Genomic DNA, 20,413 nt, shown 5'->3' with positions numbered 1-20,413 from the left:
TAGGAAAATCTGTTTGGTTCTTTTTGCATTATTTTTAGACGCCTGATAAACGATCTTGTCATAGTGCTTTAAATAGAGTTTCACTTGCCACCAAGTAAAATCAACAATCCAATGACAGAATGTTTAAAATCTCTCTTGCTCTTTGCTACAAACTGTCTAGAAGGAGCAACATTGTGGACTTTCTGAGCATCATCAGTTTATCTTGTAGTTCTATGGTTTGCTGCAGATGGTTTGGAAACTTCAGTACAACCACATAGGAAGGATGTCTCCAGCAGTATATGGTTACCATTGAGCCTTCTGTAGTTGAATTCTTGTGCAGAAATCATTTGGAAGTGCTGCTCTGGCAATCAGTCAAGACCTAATGCTTAGTGTAATCCAGTCTGGAAAACATTGCGTAACTCTGGTTGAAGTTGGATCTCTGCTCTCTGGCAAGCTTCTGACAAAAGAGGGAGCCTTGAAGGCTGTGAGCCATTTGCAGCCCTTCAGAAGATTATCATTTGGCCTGCCTGCATTTTGGTAGAACCAAGAGCTACCTCAGTTTACCTGAGACTTTAGAATTTTTCAGGAAAATTATCTTGGGTTTTTTTCAGTCTAATGAGAGATACAATCTGCAGCCCATAAGCTTCAGCGCTTGATAAATGAATGCCCTTGGTGCTGAGGTCCTCTTTTCCACCCACTCAGTTACCAGTGATAGTCTCTGACTCTCTTCCTTTTTTTTAAGATAATGAGAGAAAAGTTGTACTTATAGGTCTTTTAAAGAGGAGGACTGATGAGTCAAGGCTGTAGAGGCAAGATCACTATCTCTGTCCTCCTATATTTCAGAGTTCTGGATTTATTATGAGTGCATGTAATTCTCAGGCATATTTTTCAATTTCTCAAACATTATAGCGCCCTTGCTCTATGCAAAATATTCTGCTAGATTCTGTGCAAAATATGCACACACAAAAGCACCCTACATCACACACGAATACAACTTTCCCTTCTCTTATCCTACCCAGTAAGCTCATATATTCCAAAAACTTAAGGTATTTACAACTCAAGATAAATACGTCTTTTTGTTAACAACTTAGATGATAGACTCAAAAACACATGAATTAAATTTTAGGTCTGAAACCACCTAGACGGTAAGTTAGAGAAAGATGATAGAGCACTGTGGAAGATAAATGCTGTTGAAGAGACTTCAGTCATTTAGGAAAGTGGTAAAGAACAAGAAGTGAGTTTTAGAAAGGGTGAATATTTAAAGAGAAAAGACAAACTGTTCACACAAAAAAAGATATCATTGTGTAGCTCGACAAAAAAATTATCTCTATGAGAATTTTACTCTTGATTTTCAAGAAAATAATACAGCTAAACTAATAATTTGTAGGAATTAATTAATACAAATATAAACCTGAAATGCAGTTCTATCATGTTTCCTTAAGGTATTCAGATTATTGCTAGAGATTGATATCTAGTTCTGGGGACTGCTATTAAAGTGTAGAGCAATGTTTCTCAAACTTCAATGTGTATAAGATTCCCCTGGAAAAATGTAAACAGTTTTGTTGGCCTTACTCCCAAAGATGCTGATACTGCTGATTCCCAGGACCATACTTTGAGTAGCTCTGCTATAGAGAACTTGGACAGACCCTGAAGACTAAGTGCAAGACCTATGAGGAATAGCAACTCTAATAATCTAGCCAGGAGATTAAGATGAAAATGTAATTTAAAAAATTAAGTCAGGTGATGGACTAAGCACCTGAATGTCCTAGCATTCTTTTTATGCTTCCAACCTCTAGAATTACAGGGAAATTTTAACAATTAAATATATAATATTGTGAAATAAGGGGGGCTTTTGATGACCCACAAACTGTGAGAAAGGCTTAAAATGGTTGGTCGTGGGATATTTTTCAAGGCAAATATCACATCCCAGAAAGTTTGTAAGAGGGTTACTTCGCGGGTGGATTCAAGGAGTAGTAGGGTACATGGCAGCCAACAAGATACTTGTTAGAGTACTGCAGTAATAACAGCCAGCTGACTAGTCCCTCATACACTCCTCCAACTCATCCGCTGCCCCCAAAAAAGAGACAACAAAGGTGTCCTGTTTCCCACAAGAATGGGGGAGGAGCCTTTGGAGGAGAACAAGCACCAGATGGCTGCCAACTCCCAGCAGTGTGGGGATGCTCTAACGCCCAGAATGCAGTTTACTGGCAGCCCTGGCCAGCACCGCGTCCTGACCCTTGACCAAGTGCTGGAGGCGGGCTGCACTGAACAGAGCACTCACGGAGAGACTAACATGGAACCCCAAATGCCAGAAAGAGCAAATAAACGAAAATCACCAGACATTCATGAAAAGTTGACACCATAAGGGAAAAATGAACCAAATGCAACAAACAGAAAATGCAAATGTACCAATTATATGCATTCCCAAGGACAAGCAAATGGATTTTTTAAATAAAAAATGAATAATTAATTATCTTAAGAATAGTAAGAGAAACTATCAAAACCTTGAAGTAGGAATAAGTTGATGTTTTTTCCAAAGAGACTTACAGGGGATAAAAAAAGAAAATTCAATAAACAGTTTATTGAGTTTATGAATAGGAGATAAAGCTAAATATTAACCAACAATGACTCCAAAGATTGAGCTGAGTAGTTCTCCTAGGATATAATACAACAGGACAAAGAAATGGAAATTAAGACAAGTGTTTTCTTCTTTTTATTTTTAACTTTTAATACAGAGATCAAAAGGGGTGTCAAGGAAGATGGTGGATTAGGAAGTGCCAGGAGTCCATCTCTTCACCTAGACAAAACTTTCATTGACAGGATCCGTTTGATGTAACTGTTTTAGTACTCTAGTCTGTTTGAGGACTTTCAGCTTTCAGGGTAAGGCTTGGCCAGTAAATTGTGGATAATTTCAGCCCTTCTCATGGTAGAGACCACCCATCACCAACCCCCTAGACCTATGGCAGGCAGCTCTACCTGCATTCCTAGATAGGCTTGGAGGAAAAGGGTGAGCAGCGCTTGATAAATTTTGGTGTAATATCAAAAGAGAATATGTGTAATTGTGTGAAGAAGCTATTATAATACTCCTCCCTTTTAAAACTACATATCTGTGTGGGGCTAGACTTTCCATATAGTTCAACCAAAAAAAAACGTATTGCAACAAATTAAATGCAGAAGTAAATACAAGAATCCAGCTGTCTTCTTTCAAGCCATATAGGAAAGAAATTTGCAAACATATAAAAGAGTGCCGGGCTTCCCTGTTGGCGCAGTGGTTAACATTCCGCCTGCCAATCCAGGGTACACGGGTCCAAGCCCTCGTCTGGGAAGACCACACATGCCGTGGAGCAGCTCTAGGCCCGTGCACCACAACTACTGAGCCTGCACTTTAGAGCCCTCAAGCCACAACTACTGAAGCCCGTGTGCCTAGAGCCCGTGCTCTGCAACAAGAGAAACCACCACAATGAGAAGCCCGCACACTGCAACAAAGAGTAGCCCCCGCTCACCACAACTAGAGAAAGCACGCTAGCAGCAACGAAGACCCAACACAGCCAAAAACAAATAAATGAAATAAATAAATTTTTAAAAATAAAAGAACTTTCAATTGAGAATCAAGTAACTAAGAGATCCAGTTTTACCAAGAATTTAAAAAAAAGTGCCACTCTTCTCACTGTTTTTGTTTTGTAAAATATAGTAATTTTTCAACAAAAATGTTATTCATGTTAACACCTAATGGATTTGTTATGGTTACTTTTAGTGAATTGATAAATACTTTTAGGTGTCTTTGTTTTAATTTCAAATATGAGTATCAATAGTTATATCCTCAGAAACAAAAGCTGTTTGGTCTTTTAGTAATTTTTAAGGGTTTTTGAAACTCAAAAAGTCTAAAAACTACTGTCCTATGGTGAAGATCACAGTCAGCTTTCCCCACCCATGCACATATTACTCACTACTGGGTTTTTAGTGCCTGACTGTTAAATATAAGATGACAGGCCATAACTTCTATTCCACTAGCAGCTCACCTCTTCGGGCCCAACTCAGAAACAAGAACCAGAAATGTAATCTTTCTCAGGCTGGTCAAGCCAGACTATTGCTGAAATAACTGGAAGTAAACCTTTAGTTACTACCCGTTTCCACTTTTCCAAAAGTATTGCATCACTTCATTTATCATAGGTAACGGCCCCTGTGCGTTTTAGTCCAGCAAAGTCAAGCTACGGGAGCCCTTAAAATGGTGGGAATTCACATTGGGTTTGTGGCCTGTACTATCGAAAGCCTTAGTTATAACACATTAAGCCTATAATTACACTCTGATTTGATGTGATTTCTGATATTTGGCACTGGTCAAACTGCAGTTTTCCCTTCTTTTCTTTTTCTTCTTTTTTTTTTTTTGGTGCAGATGATTGAACAGAGTCTTCCCTGTTTATTTGGTGCAGTAATGTATAGAAGATAAACTGGGGGAAGGAGAAATGATCACCTTTAACAAGATTACTTTTTAAATGTTTTTATATATATTTGAAATTGTTAAATTGGTTTTGCTGAAACAGAATTTCACCCTTGAGATACTATTTGAATGTTGATTTCAATAAAGGTTATTGAAGGTGTTAAATAAAATAAAATAAATTTATATATATATATATATATATATATATATTTAAGGTGTTTAAAAAAAAGATGACGGGCAATGGTCACTACATATTTAAGGAAATATATTAAGCATATAGTCTTGAAAGTAGAAACCAGTGAAAATAAAGAAAAAAAAGATTATTTAAAGAAAAGATCATCTAAAATAAATTCATGTCATTGTCCCCATTAAGGGACTTCCCTGGTGGTCCAGTGGTAAAGAATCCACCTTCCAATGCAGGGGATGTGGTTTCAATCCCTGCTCGGGGAACTAAGATCCCGCATGCCATGGGGCAACTAAGCCCGTGTGCCACAACTACTGAGCCCCTGCCCGCCTCAACTAGAGAGCCACGTGCCCCAAACTACAGAGCCCACATGCTCTGGAGCCTGCTGCGCCACAACTAAAGAGAGAAAAAAAAAAAAACCGCATACCACAACTACAGAGAAGCCCATGCGCCACAACAAAAAGATCCTGCATGTCGCCACTAAGACCCAACTCAGCCAAAAAAAAAAAGTCCCTACTAAAATAAAAGGTAATATATCCACTAAACAAGAGCAGAATGCTAGACTCACAGATATAGAAAACTAGTGGTTACCAGTGGGGAGATGGAAGGGGAGAGGGGCAATATATAGGAGTAGGGGAGTAAGAGATACAAGCTATTAGGTATAAAATAAGCTACAAGGATATATTGTACAACCTGGAGAATATGGCCAATATTTTATAATAACTATAAATGGAGTATAACCTTTAAAAATTGTGAGTCACTATATTGTACACCTGTAGCTTATATAATATTGTACAGCAGCTATACTTCAATAAAACTAAATCAATAAAGGAGTCCTAAGACAAAAATAAAATTTAAATAAAGAACGGAATGCTGTTTTTTTTTTTTAAAAGAAGCATCCAGAGAATGAAGAAAATAGTTCTTGGAAATTAATAATGAGAGAGTGGTAATTAAAAACATAATAAAAGATTGGAAAATAAAGTTGAACAATTCTTTCAAAATCTAGAGCAAAAAGACCCAGAGATGAAAAATAAGAAAGAAAAGATAAGGGAGAACTGTCTAGGAAGTTCAATATCCAAAAAATCAGAGTCCCCAGAAAGAACAGACAAAAGAATAGGTAGGAAATCATCAAAGAAATTCAAAAGATCTTTCCGGATTTAAGGTCCATTGAATGTCCAGAACAATGAATAGAAATAAATGCATACCAAGACACATCAGTGTGAAATTTCTAAGAGGATATCCAAAAGCCTCCAGGGAGTACAAACAGGACTTATATAAAGGGTCAGTGTTCATAGCAGCATGGGACTTCTCAAGAACAACACTGAAATTTAAAAGATAGTAGAACCATACTTTCATAATTCTGTAGGAAAATTACCAGAATTCTATAATCTGCCAAAGTATCAATCAAGTATGAGAGTAAAGTACTGATATTTTCAAACATGCAAGGTCTCAAATACTTTACCTCTCTTGTACCTTTTCTCACGTAAGAAGAATAAACCAAGAAAGAAGAAGATATGGGATCCAGGAGAGAAGTGAAAGAAATCCCTATGGTAGAGGTCCCAAGATAACTGTACAAAGGGAGTAAAAAGCAACCTGTTCAGATTGGAATAGGTCAGAAGGTTCTAAGAGAAATTTCTTTTAAGAAGATGAAAATGGCAGAATATCAGATATGTTTGAACGTATTGCAAGGAGATTACATACTTGGGCGGGAGTTTAGCATTAAAATAATCATCAGTGCCAAGAAAAAAGCAAACAAGCAAGCCAAATAATAGTCACTAAACCCACAGGAAAAAACATATTAAATATCTAAAGCATGAGTTAGACTTGAAAATGGTTGCCTCTGAGATCAGAAAATGGGAGTGGGAGTGCTTGTTCAAAAGCTGCTGTTTTTTCATAAGCTTTGAAGAGCTATTTGACTATTTAAGGTAGTTGTATCTGTAAGTTTGATAAAACTAAAAAATAAGTTAAAAAAAAAAGACTAACATCCCAGGTTCTTACACTGGTCTCTTCAAAACCTGTCTTCCCCCCCACCCCCACCGCCACATTCACTGTGGACTTGCCACCTTGGACTCTGTTGTACTTAGATACTCCAGGGCTTCGTGTTTGCCTTGCATCTGCCTGTGACATCCTTCTCCCACGTACATATATGGTTTGTTCATACACTTCCTTTAGATCTCTGCTCAAATGCTCCCCTCAGTAAATTCTTGCCCTCTCTTGCCCCTCAGTGTATTTTACTTTCATTATGGCACTTGATATCATCTGGCATTTTATGCTTTTCATTACTAAGCTTTGTCTTGTCTTTGCTTCTGTAGCACTACCACTGCAAACAGGTTTGAATATAGTAAGGGTTCAAAAATATTTATTAGATGAATAAATAGGACAAATATACAAAAATTCAAAAACAAATTCACTGAAGCAGAAATACAAGTGGGGAACACACAAATATTCAATCTCAGAAAATATCAGGGGGTCTTCCCTGGTGGCGCAGTGGTTGAGAGTCCGCCTGCCGATGCAGGGGACACGGGTTCGTGCCCCGGTCCGGGAAGATCCCGCATGCCACGGAGCGGCTGGGCCCGTGAGCCATGGCCGCTGAGCCTGCGCGTCCGGAGCCTGTGCTCCGCAATGGGAGAGGCCACGACAGTGAGAGGCCCGTGTACCGCCAAAAAAAAAAAAAAAAAAATCAGGGAAATGCAGATGAAAACAATGGGATAATTTTTGCCCAGATTAGGAAGAAGTAAAAATATCCAGAATAATATCACTGTCAGGGGTAGAAAAGTAAATTTGTAGTCTTTTGGAAAGCAGTTCAATATGCAGATGTTCACATGGGGGCACAAACAGGCATGTGCAAGGATACTGCTGCAGCAGTATTTCATAGTGAAAAATTAGAAACAACCTAAATGCCCATAAATGGAGATATTGTTAAAATACAAAACACATATATTTTAAAAATAGGCAACAAGTAAAAAAAAAATGAGTGACAGCTATATGTTCTATATTGTGGTTTCGTGTTTCACAAAAAAAGACTAAATTTGTAGATTTATGGTTTTATATGAAGATACCTAGAGAATGATCTAATAGCATACATCCCAAACTTTCATCTTCCTGGTTTCTAGTTGTTCATTTATTCATTTAATATCTGTTTCTGGAGCTATAAGTAGGAGTTGTCCCTACATACTAGGAATAGAGGAGTGAGCAAAATAGGAAAAGTGCCTGCCCTTACAGAGTGGATGTCCTAGCAGGAAGAAACAGACCATGAACAATAAACAAGCAAATACATTATAGGTCAGGTGATGAAAAGTACTGTGAAGAAAAGTAAAACAGGGTAAGAGAGAGAAGAACACAGTGAGATAAGAGGACACATATGTTTAGCTGTGCTGTCAGTGGAGCTTTCTGCAGTAATGGACAAGCCTTGTGAATTTGCACTGTCTGATACAGTAAACCACTAGCCTCATGTAGCTGTTGGACCTCTTGATCTGTGCTAGTGCAACTGAGGAATGGAATTTAAGTTTCATTTCATTCCAGTTAGTTTAAGTTTAAGTTGCCATATGTGGTTGATTGCTACCATATTAGCCAGTGCATTTATATGGGATGGTCAGGGAACTCCCCTACATAAAGCAAGATTTGAGCTGAGACCTATACAAGATGAAGGAGCTAACCATGTGTTCCAGGCAGAATGAACAACAGGAACTTATCTGGAGTAGTCAGAGGCTGGAAAGGCCAGAGCAGAATGGGCAAAGTAAGAGTGGAAAGATAAAGCCAGAGAAACAGAGGGAGCCCCACCATGGAAGGCCTTGGCAACTAATATAAGACTTGGCTTGTTCTTTGTGTGAGGTGGAAAGCCATTGAGCAGACAAGTGAAGTGATCTGAATTTTTAAGGGGTCTGGACCTGTTCCAGAGAGAGACAAGACAGGTGAGGGCAGAAGCAGGGAGAAAATTAGGAGGGCCCTACAGTAACCCAGGCTGGAGATGATGGTGAATTAGGCGGTAGTGATGGATGTGTAGAGAAGTAATGAAATGAACTAATGGTATTAACCACTGGATCAGATAAGGGGCAGGAGAGAAAAAGGAGGAATCAAGGATGGACTTCAAGGGTTTGGGCTTGAGCAAATGAGATAGGGAGCACTGGGGGAAGAGAACATTTGGGGAAGGAATTCAAGTTCTATTTTGGGCATGGTAAGCGGGAGGTGCCTGTAGAGGGTTAAGCCACAGTCCTGACAATGAGAGAGATCAAAATGGGAACTGCAGCTAAAGGGTTTCTTCCTAGAGAACTATGTAAGAGAATAGAGTTCATAGATGGTGTTAGGGTACCCCTTTTTATATGAGGGGCAAAGCAAATGACCTGTCATGAACCTTTTTAACATGAAGATTTTATATGCCTTTAACTATCAGTACATGTGGCTGTAAGATTTGGGTACTTATTTCTCATTTTATTTATTCCATAGATTGGATCCTGAACGAGTAAGGTCCCTGTCACGAGTTTGTGTCCCACTTGTTACTCTGCCAGATTTTGAACCATTGGTAGAGGCTCTGCTCACCTACCATGGACATGAACCTCAGGAAGTGCTCTGGCCTGAGTTCTGTGATGCTGTGAATGAGGCTTTTTTGCTGTAAGTGATGACCATCTACCTTACCATTCAATTTTGTTTTTCCTTTTCTTAGAATACTTTAGTATGTTGGAAATGCAATTTTCAAATGTTTTGGTCTCAGTACCACTTTACATTCCTAAAAATTATTGAGGATCTCAATGAGCTTTCTAAAAAATGTGGGTTCTGTCTATCAATATTTACCATATTTGAAATTAAAACAAAAGTTTAAAAAATATTTATCACTTCATTTTAAAATAACAATAAATTGATTACATGTTAATACAAATAGCATATTTTTAATGAAAAACAGTGACCTTTTCCAAGAAAAAAATTGTCTAACAAGAGTGGCATTGTTTTCACATTTTTGCAAACCTCTTTATTGTTTGACTTAAAAGAAGAGAGCTAGGTTCTCACAGATATTTCTGTATTCAGTCTGATGCAATATGTTTTTTTGGTTGAGGTATATGAAGAAAATCCAGCTTCACACAGTTATGTACTTGTTAAAGACATATTTTAATAGCCATCTCAGGTAATTGTGGATATGCGACATGGATACCTCACCAAAAATTGAAAATGGTGGTTTTTTAAAGGTTAGTTGCAATGTGGAATCTGAAATTATATCAATGAGCTGTTCATGCTGTTACATTAAAACCAATTGGTCTGTCTTGCATTTTTAATGGATCTTATTTTATAGCTTCATACATGGTTCATTTGGAAAATATTGGTTCATTAAGTTAGGCAGATCTTCCAAACATTGACATATTTCACTTTATACTATCAAAATTTACATTCATTCACCACCAGTCTCATCAGAAATGTCTTATAAGTGTTGGGAAGCTGTAAAGCTTACATTGGTGAAAGCAAATTTTCCAAGATTCTAATTTCTGAGCTTAAAAACTCAAATTTATCATTGGTTATAAATACTGTCAGTTGTTTTCCTTAGTGTGCTAGGGTCACTTCTCTAATTTTTGAGAAAGTATGTGCCAAATACTCAAGTCTGAATAACGATTGTTTGTCTGCCAGTGATTTTTTTCAAGTAAATTTCCAAGAAGGAAAAAAGTGGCTAGTTGATCTTATAGCTCAGCAAGTTGCCCAAGTGCTTCTCCTCTAGACAATCATCGTGTTTTGGTATGTAGCAGAAATGCTTTATGCATACCTTTTCACCACACAGAATGTTTTTAATTGAAAGTATCCTCAAGGGTAAAATTTAATGAAATCAATATTTTATATTAATATTTTTCATGAAATGCATTTTTATGTGAAACTGGCAGTGTTTTTACTGTGAGTATGTGGTAGTAAAGAATACAGTGACTACTGTCCCTTCTTTGATTTGTGTTAGGCATAGCAGTTTTACTCACTATTGCTTTTGCACTATGAATGCATATGTCAACACAGTTGTTCTAGGAGAACCATGGGATTCAAAATAGTTATTCAGCACTTCAAGTATTTCTGTACCACGTGTGTACTGCCAAGTTCACCTAAAAAAACTCCTGTCCTTAGTTGGTGCTAATACCAACTTGTGTTAATACAAGCAACACAACTTGTCCAGCCATATCTAGAGATTCAATTTTAAGGCAGAAGTACGGTTCTGTTGATGAAATATTAACTTATCACATACACATTTTAATTATTTAATTCCTTTTTGTTTAGATTCTGAATGATTGGTCTCAAGTTGCTGCTGCAATTAATTAGCAGTATAATAGTATTTGAAATAGTATTTGAAATATAATAGTATTTGAAAACAAATAGTATTTGAAAACATTCTATTGAATAAGACATAATTTATAAGATGTAAATTATTAACATCTATAAAGCCAAGGGAAAAATAACTTTCCTCGTATTTGTTTTTCATTTACAGTTTAGCGCATTACTTTGGAGTAGATGTCCCACTCTCACAAGTCAGAGAAATCTCTGACGTTTTGATTTCATCTTTTCCTGATGAAACACCTGTGAGATGAGAAGAGAAATCTCTTAATTCTCCTTTGTAAAGCCAGGGGTCCATTTTTAATATAAGAAAATATATTATAAATAAATTTTATTTTTGAATAAAATATTAAATTATAAAATAAATCTAAAAATATGTTATATAAAATTTGTAAAAATATATGAAACATAAAATGTATTTATATCTACAATAATTGGGATAAAATTTAGGAAAGTTTAAAAAAATGTTTAATATTATTACCAAATAAGACAAAAAAGCACTTGCTTCTTGTTATGTTTCCATGTAGGCACAAGAAAAAATATCAGAATTTATATTAATTTATTACATTTTATTTTTTCCTAGCTTTATTGAGATATAAGTGACATATAACATTGCACATGTTTAAGATGTACACTTTTATATTGCAAAATGACTACTACCATAATGTTAGTTAACACCTCCCTCACATCACAGGATTACCATTTCTTTTTTTGTGATGAGAACATTTAAGATCCACTCTTTTAGCAACTTTCAAATATGCAATACAGTATTATTGACTATAATCACCGTCCTGTACATTATTAGATCCTCAGAACTTATAACTGGAAGTTTGTACTTTTTGATCAACATATTCCCATTTCTCCCACCCCACCAGTCCCTAATAACCATCATTCTAGTCTCTGTTTCTATGAGTTCAGCTTTTTTAGATTCCACATAAAGTGATATCATACTTGTGTTTCTCTTTCTAACTTATTTCACTTAGCATAATGCCCTCAATATCCATCCATGTTGTCACAGCCAAGGATTTCCTTCTTTCTCATGGCTAAATAATAGCCGATTTTGTGTATATGTGTATATATACACACACACTATGTATATATAGCATATATATAACTAGATATAGATATATATATATCATATCTTCTTTATTTATTCATCTATTGATAGACACTTAGGTTGTTTTCATATCTTGGCTATTATGAATATACCATAATAAACGTGGGAGTGCAGATATCTATTTGATATCCTGTTTTCCTGTTCCTTTCCTGTTCCTTTGAATATATACCCAGAAGTGGGATTGCTGGATCATGTGGTAGTTATAGTTTTAATTTTTTGAAGAACCACCATACTGTTTTCCATAGTGGCTGCACCAATTTGCATTCCCACCAACTGTGCACAAGGGTTCCCTTTTCTCCACATCCTCACCAACACTTATTATCTCTCGTCTTTTTGGTGGTAGCTATTCTAATAGGTGTGAGGTGGTATCTCATTTTGGTTTTGATTTGCATTTCCCTGGTGATTAGTGATGTTGAGTACCTTTTCATGTACCTGTTGGGCATTTGCATATCTTCTTTGGAAAAATGTTTATTTGGATGCTCTGCCCATTTTTTAATCAGATTGTTTGGGGTTTGTTTTCTGTTGAGTTATATGAGTTCTTTATATATTTTGGATATTAACTCATTATCAGACATATGATTTGCAAATATTTTCTTCCCTTCTGTAGGTTGCCTTTTCACTTTGTTGATGGTTTAGAAGCTTTTTGCAGTATAGAAGCTTTTTAGTTTGATGTAGTCCCATTTATTTATTTTTGCTTTTGTCACCTTTGCTTTTGATGTCAAATCAAAAGTGTCATTGCCAAGACTAATGTCATTCTTATCCCCTATATTTTCTTTTAGGAGTTTTATGGTTTTAGGGCTTAACATTCAATTCCTTAATCCATTTTGAGTTGATTTTTGTGTTTGGTATAAGATAGGGGTCCAGTTTCATTTTTTTGCGTGTGGCTATTCAGTTTTCCCAGTATCATTTATTGAAGCAACTATTCTTTCCACATTGTATATTCTTGCCTCCTTTTTTTTTTTTTGCGGTACATGGGTCTCTCACTGTTGTGGCCTCTCCCATTGCGGAACACAGGCTCCGGACGCGCAGGCTCATCGGCCATGGCTCACGGGCCTAGCCACTCCACGGCATGTGGGATCTTCCCGGACCGGGGCACGAACCTGTGTCCCCTGCATCGGCAGGCGGACTCTCAACCACTGCGCCACCAGGGAAGCCCCTCTTGCCTCCTTTGTTGTAACTTAGTTGATCCATATATGTGTGAGTTAATTTCTGGGCTCTCTGTTCTGATCTATGTGTGTGTATTCTGATCTATGTGTGTATACCAGTGCCATACTGTTTTGATTATTATACCTTTGTAATATAGTTTGAAATCAGGAATTGTGATACCTCCAGCCTGTTCTTCTTTCTCAAGATTGCTTTGCCTATTCAGGGTTGTGTTTCCATACAAATTTTAGGATTATTTCTTCTGTCTCTGTGAAAAATAGCATTAGAATTTTGATAGGGATTGCACTGAATCTGTAGATTGCTTTGGGTAGTATGGACATTTTAACAATATTGTCTTCCAATCCATGAGCACAGTATATATTTTCATTTATTTGTGTCTTCTTCAGTTTCTTTCCTCAAAATCTTATGGTTTTCAGTGAACAGATCATTAACCTCATTGGTTAAATTTATTCCTAGGTATTTTAGCCTTTTTGATGCAATTGTAAATGTGATTGTTTTCTTAATTTCTTTTTTAGATAATTTATTGTTAATGTTTAGAAACACAGTTGATTTTTGTATTGATTTTGTGTCCTACAACTTTACTGAATTTGTTTATTAGTTGTAACGGTTTTTTTGTGAAGTCTTTAGTGTGTGTGTGTGTGTGTGTGTGTGTGTGTGTGTTTGTGTTGGTGTGTGTATCTCCTGTCATGTGCAAATAGAGCCAGTTTTACTTCTTTTCAGATTTGAATGCCTTTCACTTCTCTTTCTTGCCTAATTGCTCTGGCTAGGGCTTCCAGTACTATGTTGAATAAAAGCAGCAAGAGTGGGCATTCTTAGAGGAAAAGCTTTCACTTTTTCAATGTTGAATATGATGTCAGCCGTGTGCTTGTCATATATGGCCTTTACTATGTTGAGCTATTTGCCTTCTATACCTGTTTTTTTGAGAGTTTTCATCATAAATGGATATTGAAATTTGCCAAATGCTTTTTCTACATCTATTGAAATGATGATAAGATTTTTTTTATCCTTCAGTTTGTTAATGTGGTATGTCACAATTGATTGATTTGTGGATGTTGAACCATCCTTGTATTCTAGGTATAAATCCCACTTGGTCAACAAATTAGGCCCCTGGACCCAATTCCAACGTGTGTGTGTGTGTGTGTGTGTGTGTGTGTGTAGGTTTCCCCACACCAACAAGTAGTTCTCTGACACTAGCAGGCTATTCGAGAATTCAGCTCAATTCTGATATTATCAGAGATAGCATCAGATTGCACAGGTAAAGGGCCCAGTTGCACAAGACCACCTTCCACTTCAGATGTAGTTGCCAGCCCAGGTTTTTGCCTATGCTTCTGACTAACTGGTTACAAATTGGGGGTTCCCACAACTCCCTCCTTGGCTTTGATTAATTTGCTAGAATGGCTCACAGAACTCAGGGAAACATTTTACTTTCTAGATTACTGGTTTATTATAAAAAGATGTAACTCAGCAACAGCCAGATGGAAGAAATGCATAGGGCAAGGTATGGGGAAAGGGTGCAGAGCTTTCTTGCCCTCTCAAGGTGTGCCACTCTCCCCTGATCTCCACATGTTTACCACCCTGGAAGCTCTCCAAACACCAGCCTTTTGGGTTTTAAGGGAGGCTTCATTAATAGGCATGACTGATTAAACCATTGGCTATTGGCAAGTGATTCAATCTCCAGACCCTTCTCCCCTCCCTGGAGGTTAGTGGGATGGGACTGAAAATTCCCATCCTCTAGTCACATGGTTGGTTCTCTTGGCAACCAGCCCCTACCCTTAAGTGAAGTCTAAAAGTCACCTCATTAACATAGCAATAGATACCTTAATAGCTCTCTTCACTTAGGAAATTCCAAGGGTTTTAGGAGCTCTGTGTCAGGAATGGGGTCCAAGGCCAAATACGTATCTTATTATAAATCACAATATCATTCATGGTACGTGATCTTTTTAATGTATTGTTGAATTTGTTTTGCTAATATTTTGTTGAAGATTTTTGTATCAATATTCATCAGGGATATTGACCTATAATTATCCTTCCTTGTGGTATCCTTGTCTGGTTTTGGTATCTGAGTAGTGCTGCCCTCATAAAATGAGTTTGGAAGTGTTCTCCTTCTTCTGTTTTTTTTGGAAGACTGAGGAGGATTGATATTAGTTCTTTAAGTGTCTGGTAGAATTCACCAGTGAAGCCATCTGGGTGGACTTTTCTTTGTTGGCAAGTTTTGATTACTGTCTCAATCTCCTTGCTAGTAATTATTCTGTTCAGATTTTCTATTTCTTCACGATTCAGTCTTGGTTGGTTGTATGTTTATAGGAATTTATCCATTTCTTCTAGATTGTCCAATTTGTTGGTGTATAATTTTTCATAGTAGTCTCTTATGATCGTTTGTATGGTGTCAGTTGTAATATGTTTCCTCTTTTATTTATAATTTTATTTATTTGAGATTTGAGCACTCTCTCTCATTAGTTTAGCTTATCAATTCTTTCTTTCATGGATTTTTTTTTTTTTTTAATCTAAAAGGTCATCACCATCGCCAAACTCAATCATCTAGGTTTTCTGCTATGTTATCTTATAGGAGTTTTATAGTTTGTAGTTTAAATTTAGATTTAGGATCCATTTTTGAGTTAATTTTTATGAGGGGTATAAGGTCTGTGTCTAGAATCAGATTTTTTGCATGTGGACGTCCATGTGTTGAAAAGACAATCTTTACTGTATTACCTTTGCTCCTTTATCAAAAATCAATTGACTCTACTTAGGTATTTCTGGTCTCTCTGTTGCAGTGGTCTATTTATCAGTATCACACTGTCTTGATTACTGTAGCTTTGTGTAAATCTTGAAGTCAGGTGGTGTCAGTCCTCCAGCTTTTCTCTTCTCCTTCAGTATTGTATTGGCTATTCTAGGTCTTTTGCCTCTCCATATAAACTTTAAAATCGGTTTGTTGATATCCACAAAATAACTTGTTGGGATTTTGATTGAGATTTCATTGAATCTATAGGTCAAATTGGGAAAAACTGAGATCTTGACAATATTGAGTCTTCCTATCCATGGATATCCTCCATTTATGTAGTTCTTCTTTGATTTTGTTCATCAGAGTTTCGTATTTTTTCTAATCTAGGCCTTGTACATACTTTGTAAAATTTATACATAATTATTTAACTTGGGAGGTACTTGGTATCTTCTTTTTAATTTCAAACTCCACTTGTTCACTGCTGGTATATAAGAAGGTGATTGGCTTTTGTATTTTAACTTGTATCCTGCTACTTTTCTATAATTGCTTATTAGTTCCAGTTTTTTAATCAATTATTTTGGATTTTCTACATGGATAATCAGTTAATCTGTGAACAAAGACAGTTTTATTTATTTATTTATTTTTATTTTTATTTAAAATAATTTTTGGCTGTGTTGGGTCTTCGTTGCTGTGCAGGCTTTCTCTAGTTGCAGCGAGCGGTGGCTACTCTTTGTTGCGGTGCGCGGGCTTCTTGTTGTGGAGCACAGGCTCTAGGCACGCGGGCTTCAGTAGTTGTTGCTCGCGGGCTCTAGAGTGCAGGCTCAGTAGTTGTGGCAGACGGGCTTAGTTGCTCCACGGCATGTGGGATATTCCCGGACCAGGGCTCAAACACATGTCCCTGCGTTGGCAGACGGATTCTTAACCACTGCACCACCAGGGAAGTCCTGACAGTTTTCTTTCTTTCTTCCCAATCTGTATAGCTTTTATTTCCTTTTCTGTTCTTACTTCATTAGCTAGACTTTATAATGAAGTTGAAAAAGTATGGTGCAAGGGAACATCTTTGACTTGTACCTGAACTCAGTGGGCAAGCTTCAAGTTTCTTACAATTATTATGATTATTAGTTGTAGGGTTTCTGTAGATATTCTTTATCAATTTGAGGGAGTGCCTCTCTAGTCCTAGTTTACTGAAAGTTTTTATATTGAATGGGTTTGGATTTTATCAAATGCTTTTTCTGCATTTACTGATATGATCATGTGATTTTTCCTTTTAGCCTATTGATGTAATGAATTATATTAATTGATTGATTTTCAAAAGTCGAACCAGCCATGCATATTTGGGACAAATTCCACTTGAGCATGATATTTAATTCTTTATACATTGTTGGATTCTAGTATTTTGTTGAGAATTTTTGCATCTATGATCATCAGAGATATTGGTCTCTAAGTTTTCTTTGCTTGTAATGTCTTTGTCTGCTTTTAGTATCAGTGTAATTCTGGCCTCATAGAATGAGTTAGGAAGTATTCCCTCAGCGTCTGTCCTCCAAAAGAGATTGTAAAGAATTGGTATAATTTTGTCCTTAAATGTTTAGCAGAATTCACCAGTGAATTCATCCAAGCCTGGTGCTTTCTGTTTTGAAAGGTTATTACTTATTCATTCCATTTCTTTTAAGAGATGTAGCCCTACTCATTTAGTCTTTTACTTCTTGTGTGAGTTTTGGCAGATTGTGTCTTTCAAGTATTTGGTCCATTTCACTTAGGGTATCAAATTTGTTGGCATAAACTTGTTCAGAGTACTCATTTACTGTCCTTTTGATGCCTTAGGATCTGCAGTGATGTCTCCTCTTTCATTTCTGGCGTTAGTAGTTTGTGCCCTCTCTTTTTTCTTAGTTAGCCTGGCTAGTTGATTTTATTGGTCTTTTCCATAACCACCTTTAGGTTTCATTTATTTTCTCTATTGATTTCCTGTTTGCATTTTCATTTGATTTCAGCTCTAATTCTATTTTTTCTTCTACTTACTTTAGATTGAACTTGCTCTTCTTTTTCTAGTTACCTGAGTTGGAAACTTGGATTATTCATCTTAGATATTTCTTTTTTTTCTAAATATATATTCAGTGCTATAAATTTCCCTCTAAGAACTGCTTCACTGTATTCCACAAATTTTGATAAGTTATGTTTTCATTTTCATTTAGTTTAAAATAATTTTAAATTTCTCTGGAGGTTTCTTCTTTGATTTGTGTGTTGCTTAGAACTATGTTATTAAATCTCCACATTATTTGAGATTTTCAAGTTAACTTTCTGTTATTGGTTCCTAATTTAATTCCATTGTGGTCTCAGAACAGACATTATATGACTTTTTTTCTTTTAAATTTGTTAAGGTATGTTTTATAGCCCAGAATATGGTCTGTTTTGGTGAATGTTCCATGTGCGCTTAAGAAGAATGTGTGTTCTGCTGTGGTTGGATAAAGTAGTCTATAGATGACAATCATATTCACTTGATTGATGGTTTTGTTGCATTCAGCTATGTTCTTATAGATTTTCTGGCTGCTGGATCAGTCCATTTTTGATAGTGGGATGTTGAAGTCTCCAGCTATGATAGTAGATTCATCTATTTCTCTTTACACTTCTATTAGTTTTTTTCCTCACATAATTTGACAGTCTGTTGTTAGGCCCATACAAGTTAAGGATTGTTATATCTTCTTGGAAAATTGAACCCCTTTTCATTATGTAATGAGCTACATATTCCTGATAACTTTCCTTGCTTTGAAGTCTGCTGTATTTGAAATTAATATAGCTACTCCTGCTTTCTTTTGATTAGTGTTAGCGTGGTATATTTTTCTCCATCCATTTAGTTGTTGTCTTTTTTTTTTTAATTTATTTTATTTATTTATTTTTGGCTGCACTGGGTCTTTGTTGCTGTGCGCAGGCTTCCTCTTGCTGCGGTGAGTGGGGGCTACTCTCCGTTGCAGTGCACATGCTTCTCATTGTGGTGGCTTCTCTTGTTGCAGGGCACAGGCTCTAGGCACGTGGGCTTCAGTAGTTGTGGCAGGAGGATTCAGTAGTTGTGGTTCACGGGCTCTAGAGAGCAGGCTCAGTAGTTGTGGCACATGGGCTTAGTTACTCCACGGCATGTGGGATCTTCCCAGACCAGGTATTGAACCAGTGTCCCCTGCATTGGCAGGTGGATTCTTAACCACTGTGCCACCAGGGAAGTCCCATCCATTTAGTTTTAATCTACATGCGTTTTTATATTTAACATAGGTTTCTTGTAGACAAGGTATAGCTGGGTCTTGTTTTGATCCACTTTGTCAATCTCAGTCTTTTAATTGATGCATTTAGACCATTGAGGTTCAAAGTGATTATTGTTATAGTTGGACTAATATCTATTATATTTATTACTGCTTTATATTTGTTGTCCTTGCTATTTGTTCCTCTTTTTGTCTTCTACCCTTTTTCTGCCTTTGGTGGTTCTAACTGAACATTTTATGTGATCTTATTTTATCTCCTTTCTTGGCATATTTCTTACACTTCTTTTTTTTAACTTTTTTAGTGTTTGCCCTGGAGTTTGCAATATACATCGGCAGCTAATCCAAATCCAATACCTTATAATAAAAAAATAATCCTAATTCCTCCCTCTCCTTCCTTATACCATTGTTGTCATTCGTTTCACATACATATGAGCATACGTAAGCATATACATACACATAAACATACATAATTGAGTACATTGTTCATATTATTATTTTTGAGCAAACAATTATCTGTTACCTCAATTAAGAATAGGAAAAATAAAAGTTTTTATTTTGTCTTCAGTTATTTCTTCTTCAATGCTCTTCATGTAGTTCTGAGTTTCTGACCTATATTATTTTCCTTCTTTCTAAAGAACTTATTTCGACATTTCTTACAAAGCAGGTGTATTGGCGACAGATCCTCTCAATTTTCATTTGTCTGAGAAAGCCTTTATTTCTTCTCCACTTTTGAAGGATAATTTCACAGGGTACAGAATTCTACATGGTGGGTTTTTTCTCTCAACACTTTTGTATGTCATTTTACCCTCTGCTTGCTTGCATGGTTTCTGAGAAGTTGGATGTAATCTTATCTCTGTTCCTCTATAGGTAAGATATTTCTTCTCCTCTGGCTTCTTTCAGGGTTTTTCCTTATCTTTAATTTTTTTTTTGGTAGTTGAAAAATGATATGCCTAGGTGTAGGATTTTGGCATTAATCTTGCTTGTGTTCTCTGAGCTTCCTGGAATTGTGATTTGGTGTCTGACATTAATTTGGGAAAAGTCTCAGTCATTATCATTTCAAATATTTCTTCTGTACCTTTTTCTCTTTCTTCTTCTGTTAGACCCATTACACATATGCTGTATTTTGTAGCTGTGCCACATCCCTTGGAAATTCTGTTCTGGTTTGTTTCAGTCTTTGTCATCTTTGCTTTTCGGATTGCAAGGTTTCCATTCATATATCCTCTAGGTCAGAGATTTCTTTTCCCACCAAGTCTACTAATAAGCTCATCAAAGGCAT

The 20,413-nt window shown here is 36.5% G+C and overlaps 1 protein-coding gene across 1 annotated transcript in view; it reads left to right on the top strand.

The window, feature by feature from the left end:
• The window catches only part of FANCC (FA complementation group C), a 262,205-nt gene that overhangs the window by 193,395 nt on the left and 48,397 nt on the right, over positions 1 to 20,413 (top strand). Inside the window, exon 8 of the mRNA XM_060015002.1 lies at positions 9,045 to 9,209. Within this exon, the coding sequence (XP_059870985.1) occupies positions 9,045 to 9,209 (165 nt within the window). The remainder of the gene's footprint in view (positions 1 to 9,044; positions 9,210 to 20,413) is intronic.

Source organism: Delphinus delphis, chromosome 6 (assembly GCF_949987515.2).
Source record: "Delphinus delphis chromosome 6, mDelDel1.2, whole genome shotgun sequence".
Classification (NCBI taxonomy): Eukaryota; Metazoa; Chordata; class Mammalia; order Artiodactyla; family Delphinidae; genus Delphinus; species Delphinus delphis.
Note: the sequence above shows the minus strand (reverse complement) of the source record. Positions and strands in the feature narration are given on the sequence as shown.